Source organism: Anguilla anguilla, chromosome 2, assembly GCF_013347855.1.
Source record: "Anguilla anguilla isolate fAngAng1 chromosome 2, fAngAng1.pri, whole genome shotgun sequence".
Classification (NCBI taxonomy): domain Eukaryota; kingdom Metazoa; phylum Chordata; class Actinopteri; order Anguilliformes; family Anguillidae; genus Anguilla; species Anguilla anguilla.
This window is the reverse complement of record NC_049202.1, coordinates 33650619-33674518: the sequence shown is the minus strand read 5'-3', so window position 1 is coordinate 33674518 and position 23900 is coordinate 33650619. Positions and strand designations below refer to the sequence as shown.

General features: G+C 41.5%; 1 protein-coding gene and 1 long non-coding RNA gene across 2 annotated transcripts in view; one reads left to right on the top strand and one right to left on the bottom strand.

Annotated features, from left to right (window-relative positions):
- Window positions 1-531: 531 nt before the first annotated feature.
- On the top strand, window positions 532-14290 carry LOC118221905. The gene is made up of 2 exons (XR_004764216.1): window positions 532-1235; window positions 13950-14290. It is a non-coding gene; the product is annotated as an uncharacterized LOC118221905 (long non-coding RNA).
- Window positions 10591-23900, bottom strand: part of LOC118221884 (C-type lectin domain family 6 member A-like) — a 100520-nt gene continuing 87210 nt past the window's right edge. Inside the window, exons 4-7 of the mRNA XM_035407322.1 lie at window positions 12063-12135; window positions 11805-11956; window positions 11414-11517; window positions 10591-11007 (exon numbers count right to left, since the gene is read on the bottom strand). Coding sequence (XP_035263213.1) covers window positions 10860-11007; window positions 11414-11517; window positions 11805-11956; window positions 12063-12135 — 477 coding nt within the window. The 3' untranslated portion in view covers window positions 10591-10859. The remainder of the gene's footprint in view (window positions 11008-11413; window positions 11518-11804; window positions 11957-12062; window positions 12136-23900) is intronic.

Below are 23900 nucleotides of genomic sequence, written 5' to 3'. Positions count from 1 at the left end.
ATGATGTAAGCCTGAGGGAAAGTCCAAGCTTGAGCTCCCCAACAGGAGGAGCTAACAAGATAGGATAAAAGGGAGTGTTCGGCCCCAGGGGAGTTCAGTATGTCTTGTGTGTCTTGTCTGTGTGTGTGTGCGTCTTATGTGTTTTCTGTGAAGTGTCTTGTGGAATGCTTTGAGAGTGTTTGTATTGATATGCGCAGATCAGCCCGGGTTCTTGCATGTTATCGTTGAATTACCTGCAATAATCAGACTCTGTGAAGTGTATATTTTGAAGAAGTATTCAACAATCTTCTGGCCCAGGCTGGGTCCTGTTTTTCCCACATTGAATTGGCGAGCCAGCCAGAAGAGGCTCGGGGAAGCCGAACGTCTGGACAGAACTGCTGACTCTTGGGTTCAACAGTGGCCACAAAACAATAAGGTAAGCAGAGCCTTTTATAAGTCTGCATGTACTGGTTGAATCTAAGAGCAGTGTTCGCCCGGGCCGAGGCAAATACGAAGCCTCTCCTCCAAAGAATCTAAAACTACAGTAAAAAGCTATGGTAAGAGAAAAGAGTCTGATGTGATGGTATGCCTGAAATAAATGTGATGTGTTTGTAATAAGTGTTATGTGTTCGTGATAAGTGTTGCGTGTTTGAAATAACTGTTATGTGCATGAGTGAAAAGAGTGAAGTGAGAATGTGAGCTATGCAGGAGTGTGTGTTAAAGATCCTGATAGTGTGTTGGCTCATTGTCTGCGCTGTGTTTGCAGGAGGTTTGGTGCATTTGGCGTTGACGCAGCTCAGGAAGTGATAGTTTTGTGAATACTGCTCCACCTGTGCTGAGGAAGTGTATCAGGGGGAGGTCTGAACAGGTAAAGCTGACAGTCCCCTAAGGGCACCCATATTCGCGGAGGCCGTTTTGGGTTGGCGCCTGGGCCGTTCGCGTGTGTGCTCGTGGGCCCGCGGGGCCCTCGTGCATTCGGCGGTTTGTCCGTCCACAAAGGGGGCGCATTCAGTCAGTCGTTTTGGGCGATATAGCCGCCGTGCCATAAGGCAGTGGGACGTTCGACTGTCTGTAGCGCAGTCCGGCGTGTTGTGCGATATAGCCGCTGAGCCGACTAACGGTGAGTTGTGTGACTGTCTGAAGCCTACTCTGATCCTGCTCCTGGGACTTGTATGCACAATTTGCACAGTAAATAAAAATCTCAGTTCTGCAGTTCAGTACTTGGTTGTGCCATTTCAGTTAATGTATAAACACAGGTTCACTAAACAGTCGTCGCCCATTCGCCGGCCCAGTGTGTTTTCGCCCAATCGGCGGCTGTTGTATTCAGCTCCAGTCGGGGCCCGTGCTGGTCCGGTGCGTTTTTGCCCCGTCGGCGGCTTGTCTGCGCACCTGGTAAATGGTAAATGGACTGCATTTATATAGCGCTTTTATCCAAAGCTCTTTACAATTGATGCCTCTCATTCACCAGAGCAGTTAGGGGTTAGGAGTTAGGTGTCTTGCTCAAGGACACTTCGACATGCCCAGGGCGGGGTTTGAACCGGCAACCCTCCGACTGCCAGACAATCGGTCTTACCTCCTGAGCTATGTCGCCCCTGGTGTTAGTGCACTCGGCCGTGTGTTCGGGGCTGCGTTCATGTTTTAAAAAGTAGTAGTAGTAGGGGAAATGTATGAGATTTTTGTGGTTGCTTGCGTGCTTTGTTACTTTGTTACTACAAAATTTGTGAAGCGTATGATCAAACCCGCCATAGTCAAGACCGGTCTGACAGTGTGTAAAAGGCGCGGTTTGTATATAGCGCTCCCTACTCTATGATCCTGTAAAACTTAAATAACGGACAGAGTAAAGTGCTGTGGCCACAAAGGATCAGAATTGATCCTATCTAAGATTACTAGCTGAAGTGTTGATCATGCTGATTCACTAATTATCTGAAAGAGCCAACGGAGCAATTTTCGAAAAACATTTTGTGTGTTTAGATTTCAGTGACGATTCTGACTCCAGCAACGAGGGCGTTTTAACTGAAAAGTAGGTATATGAGACGCGTAGATTGAACCGACTTTGTGTGTTTACTGTAGACAAAGAACAGTGGAACGCAATACGCAGCGCAAACTTACACAGGATTGTGTTAGTGGACACAGCATACGCGGCATTGTGAAGAAAATCATCAACTCAAAAGGTCGTTGTAATTTGCCTCAATAACTGTCGTATGGGGGACATAGAGACACAAGGGATTAGGACACATTTTTGGCTAGACCTATTTAGACTCAGAGGGAGTTGAGCACCGACAGGACACACAATTGATTAATTTAAAGCTTTGGCAGCTTACTAAGTGGGTTAATTTGAGGCAGGTTCAGACAGGTTTTCCAGACGTACAGTGGTTATCGCTATTGTGACAACTGTGGACGGCAGGAACTTTTGGATTAGAGAGTGTAGCGACCCTACCGCTTGCATCACACTTGGGGATACCAGAGGGATTTGCTATTGCAGGATGGGAAAGACTGTTGTTGAATCCGCGACTGTGTGTTACGGTTAGCCCAAGAAGGGTTAAGTGGGAAACAGGCGAGTGGGCAGACATTGAAAGAGTGAAAGGGTCTGATAATTCAGAAACACTGACCTTTGTGCCAGATTCGCACAGAAAATATATGTGTTGTTTGTCAAAATGTGACGTTTTTAGTCTTGTGGGCCCAGAATAAATATTGTTTTATATTTTAGAGACATAAATATTTTAATTGTGTGATAAGTATTGTTTTATATTATAGAACTATAATCGTAATAACTATGTAGTGATGGCGACAGTTGGCTCTCCGGAGCCGCTGAGTAAAGTAGGAGAGAAGTGGCGTGAAGAAAGAAAAATGAGCCTATAGATCCAGCTATGTTGAAAGTAAAGGAGTTCATAGCTAATAGTGTGAGTAAATGCTTAAATGAAAAGGACAGGGCCTTCCCCGTAAAAAGAGTGACTGAAAAGCGAGAGCCGCGGGTATTCAAAGCTTGTGGTTTGATCATTAGGAGTGGAATGTCAGGCGACTAGTGGGTCGAGCAAAATAATTCTATGAGGAAGCGAAGCTGAGTGACTCCAGGAGAGATGCGTGGCAACATGATGCAGAAAGGCTACAGCAGAGTGTAAATGAGAAAGTTAAAAATGGAGATGAGATGTGGGAGCGAGTAACATGTTTGTAGATGTAAATGGCAAGTTTAGAGAAAATAATACATGACCAACAGCAAGAGTTGGATAAAAGGCAACGCATAGTGTTAGGTGTAAGAAAACACCTAACGTTAGTCATAGAGAAAAAGGCTGATGGGGTGGAAGTGTCATGGTTCTGTGGTTTGTCTGTGTTTCCCTTTTGGGCCGCCAGATGGCGGCACTTCAGTTTTTAGTTCTGTCCTTTTACCATGTTTTATTGTATTATTGTTTTCAATTATTCTATTATTGTTTTTGGGTTGTCTCGTTTTCCCTTCTCCCTCTGTGGCCTGATTGTTCATTGTGCCCTCCTGTGTCTCGTCAGTGTCATGTCTATTTAAGTTCCCTTCTCCCTGACTCAGGTGCTGGATCCTTGTTTTTGTGTGTGCGTTTAGGATTGTGTTTCAGTTTGTGCTCCTTCATATTCTTGTGACTCTGTGTTTTGCCCTCAGTGTTCTTTACCGTGCCCGTGCTCTGTTTCTACATCGTTTTTGGATTTCTGGATTTTCTTTGTTTTTGCGTTTTACTAACTTCGCTTTGACTTTTTGAATCATGCCCTGCGCGGCTTTGTTTTTGTTCTCTTTTGTTTTTTGTACTCTAAAAGTAACATCCTCGGTTTGTGTCTACCCCTTTGGATTTTGAGTGTTTTTTCGACTCTGCGTTTGGGTCCATTCCCTCGCCCGCCCTGACACCGTGTTTCTACTGATTGGACCAAGGTCAGGGTCAGTGTATCTGAGTGACTTCAGTGTTATCTGTAGCTGTTTTATAAAAAGACAAGGCTAAACCATTAGAAGTAGTGGAAATTCATCAAACTCCTTCTTGAAATTGGGATGTGTTCAGGTGGTTGAAAAATGGCCTGGGGGGAATGGGTACTATTATTGTGCAAGGACTTTTAATGGTCTGTTTTGCCCTGATGTTAATAAGTTGTGCTTTTAACCTTTTCACCCGATGTGTTCATAAGGCTACCCCAATTGCAACCGTTATTTCGGAGCCCAACATTATACAAGAATGGCCAGAGGCAACGCAAGGGCTTATGGCTGATGATGATTGTGGTGTGGGGATGGCTGGTTTAAGCAGCCACACCTGCCCTGGGTCAAGCTAATTAGACTTGGCCAATTGGATAATTGGTTAAGAATTAGATAATTGGCCAGGCTAATTGGACCCAGGAACAGGAGTGGCTGCACCTGTGCGTAGTGAGGTAATCACTGCGCACAGGTTAAATCTGCCATCCCCACCCACACCAGAGAGCTCTCTGTCATGACAGGGTTTTACATCTGCTCATTTGGCTGTACCATCTTGCCAAACCCTCGTAAAATAAATCTGGACTGTTGGAACATCATCTCCCTGTGTTTCTGTGCTGGAGGGCCCCAAGGAAAGCCACTTCGGTGGCCTGTGGCAGGCGTGTTTGCCACAATGATATTGTGATCTGAACCACAAATCGCAGAAAGAGGCTGACAACTGAGTGTGTTGCTCCAGTGACAGGTAAGATCTCCACAAAGAGACAACCTAAGGCAGGGGTGAGTCGACCCCTCAGGTCACCAAGTAACATAACATATGTGTCAAGGCTTATTGCTGGAATAAGTACTGAAGGGAGAAGAGTTTTCTCTAGCATAACTAGAATTCTGTGCAACACTAAATTCCTAGGCACCGAACCTCCCAAGGACAACAAGTTTGAAATATAGTGGGAGGAGTATAAGAGAGTGTGGGTAACCTACACAGGATGGCCAAAGGGATTACCGGAGGGACATGAGATAATGAGTGAAGCGCCCATCGATTACGGTGCAGCATTGCTTCCCTGGGGACAAACACACAAGAATATTCATTGGATAAACCATCTGTGGTATAACCAACAGAGGTTTATCAATTACACCATTCAGGCCCTAGCTGGGGTGAAAGAACAATTGCACGCCACTTCGTTTATGACAATACAGAATAAGCTAATTCTTGACACGATGCTAGCTGAGGAACAGGAGGTATGTGAACGGATTGGGGAAGAATGATGTACAGTCATTTCAATACACACAGGAGAGGGGGTAACATAACAGCATTAGAGGCATTGGAAAACCTGAGAGATGAACACGTTAGAAACACAAAGGGAGAATCTAAGGGGTGGTCATGGTGGGACTGGTTTAACATGTCAACATGGAAAACGGCTCTGGTAAAAATAAGGGTGATCATAGGGATAGTATTGTTGGTGTTGTAATTTGCCTCATGTTGTGTAGTTCCACTAATTCAGTCCCTGGTCAAAAGGTTGGTAACTTCAGTCACTGGGCAATTTCCGGTTACAACTAACCTGGAAAGGGACATTACCAATGCAGATAAGTGTGAGAAAATGATTGTAGAAGAACCAGTGTGGCTAATCAATAATGACACCTCCATCGTTGGGTGTGGTAAATTGACCCCAAGAAAAGGAAATTAACCATTACACGAGACGCACAACGGTGCAAGGGGGTGGGGTGTTTTGCTGTAACTGTCATTCAAACAGGACCTAACGAGTATCACAATCAATATAGAAACCCTCTTTAGAAATGGGGTGTGAGAGGAGGTGCTGGCTGGGAATTCTGGAACGTCCATCCACAAGCCGCCCACATCTATGGACAGTGGCGGCTGGTGATAAAAATTTTTGGGGGGGAATTTTTGGGGGGCAAACCAGCAAGCTGGTTTGCTAGTGGCAATATTAAGCAACAGAAAGGCCGTATAGGGAGTCTGTTGAATAGTTTACTTCTCAACGAGTCAATGTGGGCTGAAAACATTTTAGCAGTAAGGAGAATATGTTGTACTGCTTGTTATGCAGACTATACTTGTTATACTTGTTATCTTGCTTTGGATCTCTTTTGTCTGTGTGCAAGGTGAAATGGCAAGAACAGTGAGGGATATGAGCATTGTGTGGCTTTTACCCACTCCCCGCAAAATAGGGAGGGGATGTTTTCCAAACAATGCTCTGCTCTGCTGTTAGGTCTCCCTCCAGGCGACAGTCATCATTTGATGATCGCTAAGGTCATGAGACAGCGTTTTGCTGTCTGACCGGACGGAATCTGACAACAGATCTTAGGGATCTATACACATAGTAACATGAATACATATTAATCAACGTAAACCAAATACATATTAAATGAATGCTAAGAAACGCAAGAGTCCTAGTGCAGGAATATAAAGATGTGTGTTGGGATTAGGCTAGGCATGGGGTGTGCCGCAAGGGCTACCCACATAAGGCTGTCGTACGAAGGCGGCACAAAAAGAGTGCTCCGCAGTCTCTGCATTGCGGTTAAGGCTAGGTACTAGTCATTTTAGTCTGCATATCAAGTTATGTTCCTGCACTATGTCAGTGATAGCTGCACAGCTTATCCTACAGTTAATCACAATAGACATGGAACTTAGAAGTTCCAAAGGGGGGAATGTGGGAAGGAAATGCATTTAAGATCACCAACCATCACTACCAAGATGGAGTATATTATTAACAAAAGATGTATATGTAGAACTAGCAATGGCCAGATCTTGGTCAAAACAGTAATAATCTGTAGAGGTTTGCACTAAATATCAAGCTAAACTCAAGCTGTAAAAGTCCATATACAATGAAAGCACAGCTTCTGGCATACAAACTAGGCCTTTCATACAAACGTGTTGTGAATGATAAAATCTCGCAGGAGATAAATGAAGTGAATACATGTCTGACGCCAAGAAGGGGAGGATGACTTAGATAAGAGAAGGGAATGCCTATTTTTTAATTAAAGAAAGGAATGGGGCTTGGGAATAATGGTGTCTGAAAAATGAGAAACAATGATGTATGGGAAAGAGTAAAGTAACATGATGTAAGCATGAGGGAAAGTCCAAGCTTGAGCTCCCCAACAGGAGGAGCTAACAAGATAGGATAAAAGGGAGTGTTCGGCCCCAGGGGAGTTCAGTATGTCTTGTGTGTCTTGTCTGTCTGTGTGTGTGTGTCTTGTCTGTGTGTGTGTGCGTCTTATGTGTTTTCTGTGAAGTGTCTTGTGGAATGCTTCGAGAGTGTTTGTATTGATATGCGCAGATAAGCCCGGGTTCTTGCATGTTATCTCCTAATTACCTGCAATAAATCCAGTTGCATCAGACTCTGTGAAGTGTATATTTTGAAGAAGTATTCAACAGTGTGAGGAGAACACCCAGCTCTTCTGGCCCAGGCTGGGTCCTGTTTTTCCCACATGCCACCCCCCGAATGTGGGTAGAATTCAGCATTGGTGTGTAAATTGTTCACTTACTAGGCGCTTTGGCAGGTGACCTTCCAGTAGCATTTTCTATTTTAAAAGTTATTATAGTTTACAAAAGCCATCTGAAAGTTAAATCAATTTGTGGTGATACCACATGATACTACAACTCCCATGAGTGATGGGTGCACTCTGTGTGCTCATCCCATTGGCCATCTGCTTCACCCCTCTCTTGTTTCCTCAGTGGGAGAAGGTGAACTCAACCAAAATCAAACAGCCAAACACGGCACTGTACAACCAAATTTGTATAGGCGATAACTATACTCATTGCAGCTGACAATAATTGCAGCATTAGACACAGAAAACAACAATGATTCATAAAGGAGCATGAACTTTATGCAAGTGAAAAAAATGCAAAAGAAAAAAAAAAAAAAAAATATATATATATATATATATAGTTCTAAAGAGATCGTGATTACAGCTGGTCTGATTATTAGTTTTACACAGGTTTCCAGTCACAATATGAGAGCACTAATAAAAAATTTCCAGTTTTTCATATTTTCAAATACACTCATGAGACATGATGAAATCGCGCATCAATTTGAACAATCTTTTCTGAGATTGATTTCCATCTTGTTGATCCTGCGATAACACAATTAAAATGCCTTTCTCCTGCTCCAGATGTTATACATGATATAGCATAGAAAGCTGTGCTACAGATCCAGGGCCAGGATTGAGTAGCAGCTTAGCATGTACAAGAAGCCGAAGTACCAGCTTTGTGATCACCAATAAACAACAAATAAAACAGCATCATGTAAACATCTGCGTATTTCTTAGAAAACAGAGTTTTCTAAAAATAAAAACGATGTGATCTGATAATAAAGAGGACCTTATTTCAAATGGTTTGTGTTTGCATTTTTTCATGGTTTGCACTCTTCTTGAATGTCTGTCATTTTTTAATCACACTCATCCTATCGTGGGTTTTTTCCACCTATTTTACACTCAGCCACAAGGTAGCAGTGTTACTTTTCAGTTTATGAGTACAAAAGAGAAAATGACAGAAATGATAAACATAAGGGCATTTCTTCCTTTCTAAACGTGAACACTAGATGCATAAATAATATACTTTCACATGTAATATTCACAATATTTTAACTCAAATTAATAACATTACACATAAGTGTTCACCTGACATAACTATGAGTACAAAGTTAATGTGTCAGAGTGGCAAAGTAATGCTGGTTAAGTGTGCGCGTGTGTGCGTGCGTGTGCGCGCATATATGTATTGTGTTTAATTTGTTAAATGTGTAATTTACTGTATATTTAGTAAAACTGTAACAGCAGTCAAGGGGACTCACTTCTCTCGAGTTGATTTGGACTGTTTCATGACATCAAGCGACATCATGAGTTATATCACAGTTAGCCTAGGATCCTACCTAAGCAGGTTTTACGCACCCTTTATAATGTTTAGCCATTAGCCAGGTGATATTGTTGGTAAAGTCACATTTGGCATAATGTTGTATAAGAAGATGTTTTGCCACCCTTTATGAAGCACAATATTTGCGTATGCATGAAGCCATTATGTCAAGTTTATGAAAGCATTATATATACTACATGAAGCTTTTATTTTAACTGCCTTTAAAGTGTGAAAGTCACCACTTCTAAGGAAAGTGCTGGTTGCCAATAAAATTAGGAAACTGTAGCTGAACTGCACCACTTCTCAGATTATCCTGTAAGATCTGCTCATGTTGAAGTGATGAGGAAATGATTACAAAGAAAGCAAGCAAACTAACATTCAGAATAACAAAAACTTTACTTGACACAGTTTAATACATTTTAAATCTTCAAAAATGCATGGAATATCATTTTTAGTACTTTATCAGTTTGGTATTTATGAGTATTAATGTAGCATTCACACACACTCTTAGCTTGTGGACTTGCTTCTGTGATACAGCCAGATTGAGATTAATGTAACACAGGAACCACATAAGCCTAAATTCAATAAACATTAGTCCTTAAATGTGACTATCAATTGCAGCAAGGATTATAAAGCAAGGATATTACTTGTAAGTCAGAGTTGAGGCTAAATGTTTATTGAATTTAAGTCATAGAGTCACATACTACTTGTTTACTTGTGGGTACATGTGGCTTATGTCTGTAGGACACAGCGTCTGTTTGGAGAGCCTTTATGAGATAGTGAGTAAGTAGGTACTGAGAGCTCTTCCTATTAGCTCATACTTTCACACAATGGGCCTCATTTATCAAGCAACATACAAACAAAATTTCTCGTAATTCCTTCGTACCAACATTTACACATGAAAACTGGGATTTATCAAAGTTTTCGGGAGTGCAACTTGTTCGGACGTGCAAAGGAAATTTCCGAAAACCTGAGACCACACGCAGAGTGTGTGTAAACTCCGCAGTTCGTCTTTTAACTTGAATTTTTAACTTTTATTGATGAAATTGGTCATTAAATGGGCTTCTTTGTCTACGTATTTTGTCATGAAATATTGAAATATCATAAAGAAAGATAAATTGTAAAGAAATTAACATAAATTGGTTGCGAATACTATTTTAATTAAGTAAAACAAAAATGTTTGAAATGAGTAATAGCATTACAAAGAGTTGTTATGATTTCATAATTGCAATTTTGTTTTTTAAATAATTGATGAGAAATACTATTTAAATGGCCAAAATGCTGTTAGGTCCAAGCTTGCAATGGCGGACCTTGCGCTATTAGAGGATTTGGCGAGAGCACTATGGCGAAATCGCATTTTCAGGGACCGGTATGACTTTTTGAGTCGGTTCCAATTCCCTAGAACCCTTCTAAATTGAGGCTGTGCAACATCTTAGAGCCAAACTTAACGAGGCAACAAGAAGATCTCATGCCATTCCAACACATGGGTTACCCACTGAAGCAGTGGTTGATGACCCCACTGGCCGACCCCCTGTCACCGTGTGAGGTGCGCTACAATGAGGCGACCGCGAACGCGCTTCCAATTTACGACTGATTGGGATTTATCAACATACGCACGGGGTACGATTGAAACTAAGCGCCTCCCAAACGTTTGATAAATACGGCGGCAGTTGTTTGTTTGTATAATTTTACGGGGAAACGTATGTGCATATTTACGAAATTATTGATAAATGAGGCCCAATGAACACATTTGCATTTTTAGCAGTGACTGCTGTTCTCGATTTCAATTTCAATTTACAGTATCACAACAGCAAATGAGGACCATTTAAATGTATGGTTTTCGATTTTTATACTTACAATATGTCCATAGAACCAATAATGTAATAGCTTAAATCTACTTTGCATGTACAGTCATTTCAATGCATTTAATAAAGCTTAGTCTCACAGATACATTTCTAGTAAAGACAGCAGTATGTATATTCCATATATTCCCAACAGAAACGGTAACATTGTGGTCTGCTTATTGGTCCTGTGTTTGACTGTCAAAGCTGGCATGATCAATAGCCTCTCACAAGATGAGAGAACCAAAAACATACAATGATAAAAAATAGTTTAGGGGAGCAGAGCATTAGTCTCACAGATGAAATTAAGCTTACGAGAACAGTCAAAAGCATCCCATGCATTGTTTGTCCCCCTCAAAGGGAAAAACAGGGCACAATAAAATCCATTTTCATCATCTGGCTCTCCACTCCTCCAGAATCTGTAAAGGATGCAAAGACTGAGACACAGAAGCTCTACTTCTCTGCTGTTTGCTACAGAGATACAGTGACTCCTTCTCATTCTCTGTCTATTGCCATCTATGAGAGAGTTCAGACAGTGGTAATATATCTTGTTGGAAGATAATTCTGGATTAATTGTACTCATTAAATCAACCTCATCGTACAAACAGAACAATATTAAAGATAAAAAGTGTTAAGTACAAATATGCACTATCATAACCAGAAACATATCCAATGACCTATTTCACTGCAGTAACACAAACCTTAGACTGGCTACCATCAGAGGAACATTAAAATTTCTGATCTGCCAAGATGTTGTTTAAAATTTTACATGACTGTGTCTGTCTATATTTTTACGTCCTGTGCTGTTTCTGTAAGAATTCTTACCCTTTCTGCAGAGGGGTACCATTCACCCAGAGCCAGTAACCCCTAACTGCTGAGTAACTCAGTCCAATCCAGGTGAGGTTTTTTATTTGTTTGTTGATGAAACGCTGAAAACAAACACAGAATGACCCTCACTGCTCACACTGTAGATGTAGACACTGAGAGACAAACAGTCCACACTGACACTTTCTGGATCTGTGAGATACTGAGCTACAGCATGAGCCACACCCCACTGATAAATGCGATTCACCCATAGTGGTAATATTGAACACGTTAGATTGTAAGAACCAACACAAGATGAGAAACATAATTACATTTACAGTGGCTTCTTATGAATGCATGTTGTCAGTTTTATCTCCATCCACTCATTCACAATGATTTTACAGAGCCTTACCTGTTCCTCTTCACTCTCTATAATCACCAGGTCAGCTCCCCTTTTAACGCAGTCACTGTAACTGTCTGTCCACGTCTTCGCCTCATTAGAGAAGTAGTAACACTTCGAAGAGAACTGTGCCCAGCCCTGTGGACAGGGGTTAGGCACACTGCCTGTACAGAAAGAACAGGCAGCAGACTCTGACAATGATCTTTTCATATGTAACAGTGTAAAAGTAAATGCTTTCCTTCAGATGGACAACAAAGTAGCACCACTCACTGTGAACTGGAGGGACAGTACTGCTTGAAAAAGTGGAGTTTCTTAATTCATTGTATTTACTCTGTAGCTGGACTTTCTCTGTATTCATGGTGCTGTAGTTGCTTCTGAGCAGACTTGTATCTAATACACAAGGGGAAATGCATTCCTTAGGAAAAATAAGTATCGATTAAGGAGTTTTACAGAATTTCACCTCAGTATGATACAGACTACTGTGCTAATCTGTGGAAACAGAAGCTTAAGCCCATAGGTTGACCACATCATTTGTTAAGTTTGTGAATTGTGAATGAATAAATTTAGGCAACCTAGGAAAAAAGTTTTTAAGAATTTTTAGTTTGTGTTGTTAAGTCAATGTATTAATTTACGCAGTCTTAGAGAATTATGAACAATCTTTTTTGTTTGGGCTTTATAAGAATATTGCAGTATACATTTAACAATGTAAATGAAATATATATATATATATATATAGATGGGTGACAAATTCTATAAATTATGTAAGATTTTTATGTATGTAATTTTTTTCTAGGCAAATATCAAAGTAATGACTACAATGTTGAATGGATTTTGAAAAAAAATAATGATCAACAATGATCAGGGCATCAACATCACATTATTAGCTCTTATGTAGTAACTAATTTATTTATTATTATAAACGCAGTCCATTTACCATTTTTAGAAAAAAATAATGACCAACAATGATCAAGGCATTAACATCACATTATTACTAATTTATTACTTAAAAACATTTATTTTTCTTAAAATAGAATCTACATCAATAGCTGGGTGAAAACAGAGGGGATTGCCCAAAAGCCCAAAAGTTAATCCCACTATATGATATTCATTTGTAAAATGACAGAACAGATCTGTTTTTTTACTTTAAAATGACATTTTACCAGGATCACAGTAAAGAGACACAGACAGTTACTCACAGAGGAGACACAGGACTACTGTGGCAGCCAATACGAGAGCACACAGCAGCCCCAGACTCACTGCAACCCGTCTGTAGGGATATGAGCTTTGCCAATTGTGCTCTGCGGTCAAGAAAACAGATAAGTTAAGCAGAATGTATCATTTCTTTGATGTTTTATATAGTTGTTCTTGTTGCTAGTTTTTATTTTAATTTCAAACCAAACATACTGCAATAAACTAAAGTTTTACAAAGCAAATAAAAATCCACTACTGCAAACTTTAATATTCACATACGCAACTACCAAATATTCACTAAATAAAAATACAGGAGGCCCTCTCTCCTAAATGAATATAAAAGTGTGGGCCTACTCCATTTCTATCTCAATTTTATGTGACTACATTAGGTCAAAAAATTTTCAACTCTTCAGAAGAAAAGCAAGTGTGCAGGATTTGAGCCTCTGTCCATTCAGGAGGCAGCAGACAATCGCATGCAGTCAGCTACCCCTTATTTTCATTGTAGCCGAAAAAGCATTTCTATGCCATGCATTTTCTGCACTGGAAAACTATGCAACCGGCACAGAGAGATCACAGGTTCCTAACTGACCAAGGGTGTCACTATTGAGCAAACAGCAGGGGACACCTTGTCCACAGAAACCATCCCTCAATCCACGGGTGAAATGGTGGCCGGTCACACATTTCCAGATGGAACACACAAGCATTATCCAGATAGTGGGGCCCATCACTGCACTCACAATGCCTGAGAAACACAAAACTTAAAATATTTTACAGACAAAATGCGGGATGTGCTTTTGGTATTGCTGCGGTATGCAATAAATAAACAGTGTACCTACATGGTAACAGAGATAACGCATCACTGATCCTGCTCTTGGGACTTGTATGCACAAGTTGCACAGTAAATAAACATCTCAGTTCTGCAGTTCAGTACTTGGTTGTGCCATTTCAGTTAATGTATAAACACAGGTTCACTAAACAGTAAACATTTCAGTAAACATTTTACTATGGTCTAAACTGCAATTAAACCAATATTGGTGTATACAGTTTGACTACTGAAGTGAAGGAGTGGGCTTACAGGGCAGGGGGAATGGCGATATCTGAATGTCAGAGAACCTATGACAAAATGTTTAGGTCAGCAGGGTGAAGATTCAAATGCAAGAGTCTGAATATCTACTCCTGTGACTTGTTCACTATCTATATAAGCTGCCTTAGTGAAAATGTTCCAGATGCTGCTTTTCATTTTATGCTGACAGCTGTATACTGTTTTGATTCTACCCTGAATAAAGCTCTTTAGAAACTGCAACATGTTTTAAATCTGGTGCAGGCTCAGTTTTTCCAACCTGAAACTTGTTCTGGATGCTGAAAAAGCTGAGCTTATGGTTTTATCGAATAGTACTGTAAGTAGGCTACACATTATTAAACCAATGTATTATCACTTTACAAGGCCAATCTATTGAGCCTGTAACAATCTATACTTAGGTTTCTTTCTTGATGCTCAGCGGTCTTTTAACTATCACTTCCAGCATCGGATTAAGAAACGCAAGTTGAGTTTTTACTTTAGAAATAAATCGAGTTTCTCTTTAAATGTACGTTTGTCAAAGCTACCTTATTGCCAGTTTGTGATTATGGTAACCTGTGTTACTATCGTCTTCACATGATAAGACACAGTGTATCATGGAGCCCTGTGATTTATCACAAGTAGAAGCCTCACTCATCATTGCTCACTGTACTCAGTGTTTGGGTGGCTCGCCCTATCCATGCATCGACTTAGCCACAGGTATGTTTTCATTTATAAGACAATTTTGGGTATTCTTCTGAGCTACCTTTCTTGCTATTTGACCCAGAATTAGAGTGCATACCAGTAAGGATAATAGATACTTTGATAACAAAGGTTCCTACTGTCCGTACTGAGCTAGGTAAAAAGCCTTTTAACTTCTCTGCACTATCTGCCTGGAATAGCTTACAGAGGGAGGTTCGGCTCACAGACCTGGTTACTCTTTGAGAATTTAAATCAGTGATAAAAAGCAGAGAACTTCATGCAATTGGTCACTATGACTGTTTCTGAACTTATTATGTTTTTATCTATATTGTACTACTGATTTTATGTAATTTATTTGTGTGGTTGGGTATCTAAGTGTGCGTGAAACAGGGCATTGCTGTGAAAGAACATACAGGCTCAGTCAACCTACCCTGTATAAATAATGCTTAAATAAATAAGAGAATAGTAATTAGCAGTCAGCCGAGTCAAGCTGAGGAGTGAGGCTATGTATATATTGGAGCAAACAGCCACACTTTTGGGGGGAGAGTGGTAAAGTCAAGCTATACTAACAGACACCAGCAGATTCATGTTCAAATTAAGAAACGCTAGGTGGTTTGTCACATTCAAGTTTCTAAAATGGTTTCTTGACGTCAAGAAAACTGTTCGCTTAACAGTTTAAAATAGATATGACAACTGAGTCAATGGAAAATTAGGGCCAACAGTCACAGACAACCAGAAAGAATGAGATATAAATACTTTTTTAAAATGTGTCTATATTTGTGTCTTCAATTGACTAATATGAATGGCAATGCTCAACATTTTTGACTGTGCATACTCTGCCCCAGTACCACTACAAGTCGAGAAAAATATTTACCTCTTGGCGGTAGCACCATCAACACCTGGGTATACCATAGCCAGTTTTTTGCAACTTACATGCCCACCCCACGTCCATGCTTCTGGATGAGTGTCGCTATTTATATGAGCTGTTTATCTTAATCCATTAATTAAATTACAATTAAAATCCATAGGCCTACTTTTATTTTATAATATCAAATAAGCCTAAATGCAAAATGGGCAGACTGCCACACGTAACTTAGTCATTTAGAGCTCCACACAAACTAACCAAGAATAACACCCTGTTTAACCCCTTTACACAAACAAGCGTTTTCTAATGGTCTCTTGACATTTATATGTAATAAAATGATATTTTAACATAAAAATTTCTAACTCCAGCATTAACCTCCCTTTGCGTCTTACAATGATGCACATTGCAATAATTGATATGTTCTAATATTTCTCCAAATTAATGTAATATACGGTAACACAAGAGGTCTTCGGGCAAGAGTGAGCTGATAGGTACGATCTGAGAGCTGGGAGCTGGGATGAGCGAGCCGTGAGGTGCGAGCTCAGATCAGGAAACTGGGAGCTGGGAGCTCGGCTCTAGGTGCAAGCTTGGAGCTACGAGCTCACAGCTCACACTTGAGGATTGAACTCTTACTAAAATAATTTTTGGATTCTATGTGCTACGTGCTACTGATGTAATAAATAAAAAAATTCCACAAAATTCTCATTTAAAAGCGACAATGATCTCTTGATTATGCTGCTCTTTAATACACTGTGCAGGTGTTCTTACCTTTATGCAGAGCTCCTGGGCTGTTGAGTGAGGTCTGGCCCAGTGTGTTGTACACATCTTGGTCTGGACAGGCCAGGGCAGTGTATATACCCTCTGAATCTTTGGAGACCAATGCTGCCATTTCTGACAACTGCTGCTAGTGCTCTATCCGGTATTTCTTTTTATATATTTTATGTCACTCTGGTCTGAGCTACTTGAGCAGAGAGAGGAAATCGCATTGAGAGACCAGGAAGCTGATCAGAGCTTGACACCCACCTTTGAAAAGGCATTTAAGATCACCAGCCATCACCACTAAGTATATCATTAACAAAAGAAGTATGTGTAGAACTATCAATGGCCAGATCTTGGTCAAAACAGTAATAATCTGTAGAGGTTTGCACTAAATATAAAACTCAAGCTGTAAAAGTCCATATACAATGAAAGCACAGCTTCTGGCATACAAACTAGGCCTTTCATACAAACATGTTGTGAATGATAAAATCCAGCAGGAGATAAATGAGGTGAATACATGTCTGACGCCAAGAAGGGGAGGAAGACTTAGATAAGAGAAGGGAATGCCTATTTTTTAATTAAAGAAAGGAAGGGGGCTTGGAAATAATGGTGTCTGAAAAATGAGAAACAATGATGTATGGGAAAGAGTAAAGTAACATGATGTAAGCATGAGGGAAAGTCCAAGCTTGAGCTCCACAACAGGAGCAGCTAACAAGATAGGATAAAAGGGAGTGTTCGGCCCCAGGGGAGTTCAGTATGTCTTGTGTGTCTTGTCTGTGTGTGTGTGCGTCTTATGTGTTTTCTGTGAAGTGTCTTGTGGAATGCTTTGAGAGTGTTTGTATTGATATGCGCAGATCAGCCCGGGTTCTTGCGTGTTATCTTTGAATTACCTGCAATAATCAGACTCTGTGAAGTGTATATTTTGAAGAAGTATTCAACAATCTTCTGGCCCAGGCTGGGTCCTGTTTTTCCCACATTGAATTGGCGAGCCAGTCAGGAGAGGCTCGGGGAAGCCGAACGTCTGGACGGAACTGCTGACTCTTGGTTCAACAGTGGCCACAAGGCAGGTAAGCAGAGCCTTTTTATAAGTCTGCACGTACTAGTTGAATCTAAGAGCAGTGTGTATCTGCCCAGGCCGAGGCAAAAACGAAGCCTCTCCTCCAAAGAATCTAAAACTACAGTAAAAAGGTATGGTAAGAGAAAAGAGTCTGATGTGATGTTGTGTCTGAAATAAATGTGATGTGTTTGTAATAAGTGTTATGTGTTCGTGATAAGTGTTGCGTGTTTGAAATAACTGTTATGTGCATGAGTGAAAAGAGCGAAGTGCGAATGTGAGCTATGCAGGAGTGTGTGTTAAAGATCCTGCTAGTGTGTTGGCTCATTGTCTGCGCTGTGTTTGCAGGAGGTTTGGTGCATTTGGCGTTGACGCAGCTCAGAAAGTGACAGTTTTGTGAATACTGCTCCACCTGTGCTGAGGAAGTGTATCAGGGGGAGGTCAGAACAGGTGAAGCTGACAGTACCCTAAGGGCACCCATATTCGCGGAGGCCATTTTGGGTTGGCACCTGGGCCGTTCACGTGTGTGCTCGTGGGCCTGCGGGGCCCTCGTGCATTCGGCGGTTTGTCCGTCCACAAAGGGTGTGCATTCAGTCAGTCGTTTTGGGCGATATAGCCGCCGTGCCATAAGGCAGTGGGACGTTCGACTGTCTGTAGCGCAGTCCGGCGTGTTGTGCGATATAGCCGCTGAGCCGACTAACGGTGAGTTGTGTGACTGTCTGAAGCCTACTCTGATCCTGCTCCTGAGACTTGTATGCACAATTTGCACAGTAAATAAAAATCTCAGTTCTGCAGTTCAGTACTTGGTTGTGCCATTTCAGTTAATGTATAAACACAGGTTCACTAAACAGTCGTCGCCCATTGGCCGGCCCAGTGTGTTTTTGCCCAGTCGGTGGCTGTTGTATTCAGCTCCAGTCGGGGGCCCGTGCTGGTCCGGTGCGTTTTCGCCCCGTCGGCGGCTTGTCTGCGCACCTGGTGTTCGTGCACTCGGCCGTGTGTTCGGGGCTGCGTTGGGCCTGCGTGTGCTCATTTGTGTGGTCTGGTCCGCCGGCCTGGGGCGCGTCACTGCCTAACTGGGGGCCCGACGGGTCGCAAACTAGGAAAACTGCTGAGGGACCGCAATTAAAATAAGTTGCTGAGGGACGGCAACAGTCACTAGAAATTGCTGAGGGACGGCAATTAAAATAAGTTGCTAGGAGGCCTATGGGACGGCAACAGTCACTAGAGGGCCTACGGGATGGTGACACTGGCCAGAAATGTGTGAATGCGCCAGCGCTGGTGTGAATGAAGAGTGAGTTTTGTGAGTCTTAAGCGCTTTGTGAGTCTTACGTGTTGTCTTGTGTGTTGTCTCGTGCGCAAAATCGGCCGAATAATTAGATGTGCACAAGGTGTGTTAATATGAGTAGGGGCCCTACTAGTTCAACTGCACTGTAAATAAGGAATGTGTAATAATGGTATTGGTGTGAAGGTTTGAAGTTCAGGAACACAACGGCTGTTCCTTACAAGGGGAAATAGGCCATATTACTGAAGGTTTCATGTATTTGAGTATATGTGTTAGAATATAAATAATATTATTTAATCACGCTAGCATAATAAAATAAGCGTAAGGTGGTGGAATGTACAATCTTTTGTGGAGGCTGGGGTGCGGCCTGCTGGGCCTTGTTACCCTCGCTATTGTTCTGCCAATTGTTCTGCTCTTATAATCATAACATGTGTATATATATATATATATATATATATATATATATTCATGTTTTAAAAAGTAGTGGGGAAATGTATGAGATTTTTGTGGTTGCTTGCGTGCTTTGTTACTTTGTTACTACAAAATTTGTGAAGCGTATGATCAAACCCGCCATAGTCAAGACCGGTCTGACAGTGTGTAAAAGGCGCGGTTTGTATATAGCGCTCCCTACTCTATGATCCTGTAAAACTTAAATAACGGACAGAGTAAAGTGCTGTGGCCACAAAGGATCAGAATTGATCCTATCTAAGATTACTAGCTGAAGTGTTGATCATGCTGATTCACTAATTATCTGAAAGAGCCAACGGAGCAATTTTCAAAAAACATTTTGTGTGTTTAGATTTCAGTGACGATTCTGACTCCAGCAACGAGGGCGTTTTAACTGAAAAGTGGGTATATGAGACGCGTAGATTGAATCGACTTTGTGTGTTTACTGTAGACAAAGAACAGTGGAACGCAATACGCAGCGCAAACTTACACAGGATTGTGTTAGTGGACACAGCATACGCGGCATTGTGAAGAAAATCATCAACTCAAAAGGTCGTTGTAATTTGCCTCAATAACTGTCGTATGGGGGACATAGAGACACAAGGGATTAGGACACATTTTTGGCAAGACCTTTTTAGACTCAGAGGGAGTTGAGCACCAACAGGACACACAGTTGATTAATTTAAAGCTTTGGTAGCTTACTAAGTGGGTTAATTTGAGGCAGATTCAGACAGGTTTTCCAGACGTACAGTGGTTATCGCTATTGTGACAACTGTGGACGGCAGGAACTTTTGGATTAGAGAGTGTAGCGACCCTACCACTTGCATCACACTTGGGGATACCAGAGGGATTTGTTATTGCAGGATGGGAAAGACTGTTGTTGAATCCGCGACTGTGTGTTACGGTTAGCCCAAGAAGGGTTAAGTGGGAAACAGGCGAGTGGGCAGACATTGAAAGGGTGAAAGGGTCTGATAATTCAGAAACACTGACCGTTGAGCCAGATTTGCACAGAAAATATAAAGCTGCAGTCACAGCTGGATAGATTAAAAGCAGAATTAGAATAGCAGGAAAATAAAACTAAAAAGGGAGACAGGATATATGTTGTTTGTCAAAGTGTGACGTTTTTAGTCTTGTGGGCCCAGAATAAATATTGTTTTATATTTTAGAGACATAAATATTTTAATTGTGTGATAAGTATTGTTTTATATTATAGAACTATAATCGTAATAACTATGTAGTGATGGCGACAGTTGGCTCTCCGGAGCCGATGAGTAAAGTAGGAGAGAAGTGGCGTGAAGAAAGAAAAATGAGCCTATAGATCCAGCTATGTTGAAAGTAAAGGAGTTCATAGCTAATAGTGTGAGTAAATGCTTAAATGAAAAGGACAGGCCATTCCCCGTGAAAAGAGTGACCGAAAAGCGAGAGCCGCGGGTATTCAAAGCTTGTGGTTTGATCATTAGGAGTGGAATGTCAGGCGACTAGTGGGTCGAGCAAAATAATTCTATGAGGAAGCGAAGCTGAGTGACTCCAGGAGAGATGCGTGGCAACATGATGCAGAAAGGCTACAGCAGAGTGTAAATGAGAAAGTTAAAAATGGAGATGAGATGTGGGAGCGAGTAACATGTTTGTAGATGTAAATGGCAAGTTTAGAGAAAATAATACATGACCAACAGCAAGAGTTGGATAAAAGGCAACGCGTAGTGTTAGGTGTAAGAAAACACCTAACGTTAGTCGTAGAGAAAAAGGCTGATGAGGTGGAAGTGTCATGGTTCTGTGGTTTGTCTGTGTTTCCCTTTTGGGCCGCCAGATGGCGGCACTTCAGATTTTAGTTCTGTCATTTTACCGTTTTATTGTATTATTGTTTTCAATTATTCTATTATTGTTTTTGGGTTGTCTCGTTCTCCCTTCCCCCTCTGTGATTGCCTGATTGTTCATTGTGCCCTCCTGTGTCTCATCAGTGTCGTGTCTATTTAAGTTCCCTTCTCCCTGACTCAGGTGCTGGATCCTTGTTTTTGTGTGTGTGTTTAGGATTGTGTTTCAGTTTGTGCTCCTTCATGTTCTTGTGACTCTGTGTTTTGCCCTCAGTGTTCTTTACCCTGCCCATGCTCTGTTTCTACAACGTTTTTGGATTTCTGGATTTTCTTTGTTTTTGCGTTTTACTAACTTCGCTTTGACTTTTTGAATCATGCCCTGCGCGGCTTTGTTTTTGTTCTCTTTTGTTTTTTGTACTCTAAAAGTAACATCCTCGGTTTGTGTCTACCCCTTTGGATTTTGAGTGTTTTTTCGACTCTGTGTTTGGGTCCATTCCCTCGCCCGCCCTGACACCGTGTTTCTACTGATTGGACCAAGGTCAGGGTCAGTGTATCTGAGTGACTTCAGTGTTATCTGTAGCTGTTTTATAAAAAGACAAGGCTAAACCATTAGAAGTAGTGGAAATTCATCAAACTCCTTCTTGAAATTGGGATGTGTTCAGGTGGTTGAAAAATGGCCTGGGGGGAATGGGTACTATTATTGTGCAAGGACTTTTAATGGTCTGTTTTGCCCTGATGTTAATAAGTTGTGCTTTTAACCTTTTCACCCGATGTGTTCATAAGGCTACCCCAATTGCAACCGTTATTTCGGAGCCCAACATTATACAAGAATGGCCAGAGGCAACACAAGGGCTTATGGCTGATGATGATTGTGGTGTGGGGATGGCTGGTTTAAGCAGTCACACCTGCCCTGGGTCAAGCTAATTAGACCTGGCCAATTGGATAATTGGTTAAGAATTAGATAATTGGCCAGGCTAATTGGACCCAGGAACAGGAGTGGCTGCACCTGTGCGTAGTGAGGTAATCACTGCGCACAGGTTAAATCTGCTATCCCCACCCACACCAAAGAGCTCTCTGTCATGACAGGGTTTTACATCTGCTCATTTGGCTGTACCATCTTGCCAAACCCTCGTAGAATAAATCTGGACTGTTGGAACATCATCTCCCTGTGTTTCTGTGCTGGAGGGCCCCAAGGAAAGCCACTTCGGTGGCCTGTGGCAGGCGTGTTTGCCACAATGATATTGTAATCTGAACCACAGATCGCAGAAGGAGGCTGACAACTGAGTGTGTTGCTCCAATGACAGGTAAGATCTCCACAAAGAGACAACCTAAGGCAGGGGTGAGTCGACCCCTCAGGTCACCAAGTAACATAACATATGTGTCAAGGCTTATTGCTGGAATACGTACTGAAGGGAGAAGAGTTTTCTCTAGCATAACTAGAATTCTGTGCAACACTAAATTCCTAGGCATTGCAGCAGAGCCCGTCTGTCTCCAGGCACCGAACCTCCCAAGGACAACAAGTTTGAAATATAGTGGGAGGAGTATAAGAGAGTGTGGGTAACATACACAGGATGGCCAAAGGGATTACCGGAGGGACATGAGATAATGAGTGAAGCACCCATCGATTGCGGTGCAGCATTGCTTCCCTGTGGACAGACACACAAGAATATTCATTGGATAAACCATCTGTGGTATAACCAACAGAGGTTTATCAATTACACCATTCAGGCCCTAGCTGGGGTAAAAGAACAATTGCACGCCACTTCGTTTATGACAATACAGAATAAGCTAATTCTTGACACGATGCTAGCTGAGGAACAGGAGGTATGTGAACGGATTGGGGAAGAATGTTGTACAGTCATTTCAATACACACAGGAGAGGGGGTAACATAACAGCATTAGAGGCATCGGAAAACCTGAGAGATGAACACGTTAGAAACACAAAGGGAGAATCTAAGGGGTGGTCATGGTGGGACTGGTTTAACATGTCAACATGGAAAACGGCTCTGGTAAAGATAGGGGTGATCAATGGGATAGTATTGTTGGTGTTCTTATTTGCCTCATGTTGTGTAGTTCCACTAATTCAGTCACTGGGCAATTTCCGGCTACAACTAACCTGGAAAGGGACATTACCAATGCAGATAAGTGTGAGAAAATGATTGTAGAAGAACCAGTGTGGCTAATCATTAATGACACCTCCATCGTTGGGTGTGGTGGATTGACCCCAAGAAAAGGAAATGAACCATTACACAAGACACACAACGGTGCAAGGGGGGTGGGGTGTTTTGCTGTAACTGTCATTCAAACAAGACCTAACGAGTATCGCAATCAATATGGAAACCCTCTTTGCAAATGGGGTGTGAGAGGAGGTGCTGGCTGGGAATGCTGGAACGTCCATCCACAAGCTGCCCGCATCTATGGACAGTGGCGGCTGGTGATAAAAATTTTTGGGGGGGGGCGCAGTTTTGGGGGGGACAAACAAACTGAAGCAGCACTTCATAGCTCAGCAAATAAAATAAAATAAATAAATAAATAATTAAATAAATCTAAAAACAACACAACACACTAATGTTGCTTAAACACTGGCCAGTAGCACTACTTGAACATATTTTGCCCTGCTTAATAATATAAAATAATATGTAGAGATGACAAAATGCCCATTTCACCTACATCACCTAAAGTTACCAACAGGCAACAGCTCAATTTCTAAATATGGAACTACTAAAGTAATTTTTACTGCCACTATTACATTCTATGAAGTCATAAAAAGTAGGAAAATATTAGCTAACTCCAATGTCATTTATAGAGCCTTCTGCTGCCATCTGCTGGACAAAATGTGAATGTGAATTCTGAAGTTTAAAGGAGGCAACAAAATTCACCATCGGATTATTTGAACTCTCACTCTCATCGTGGCCACGCAAAGCCAACTCAAAGGCTCCA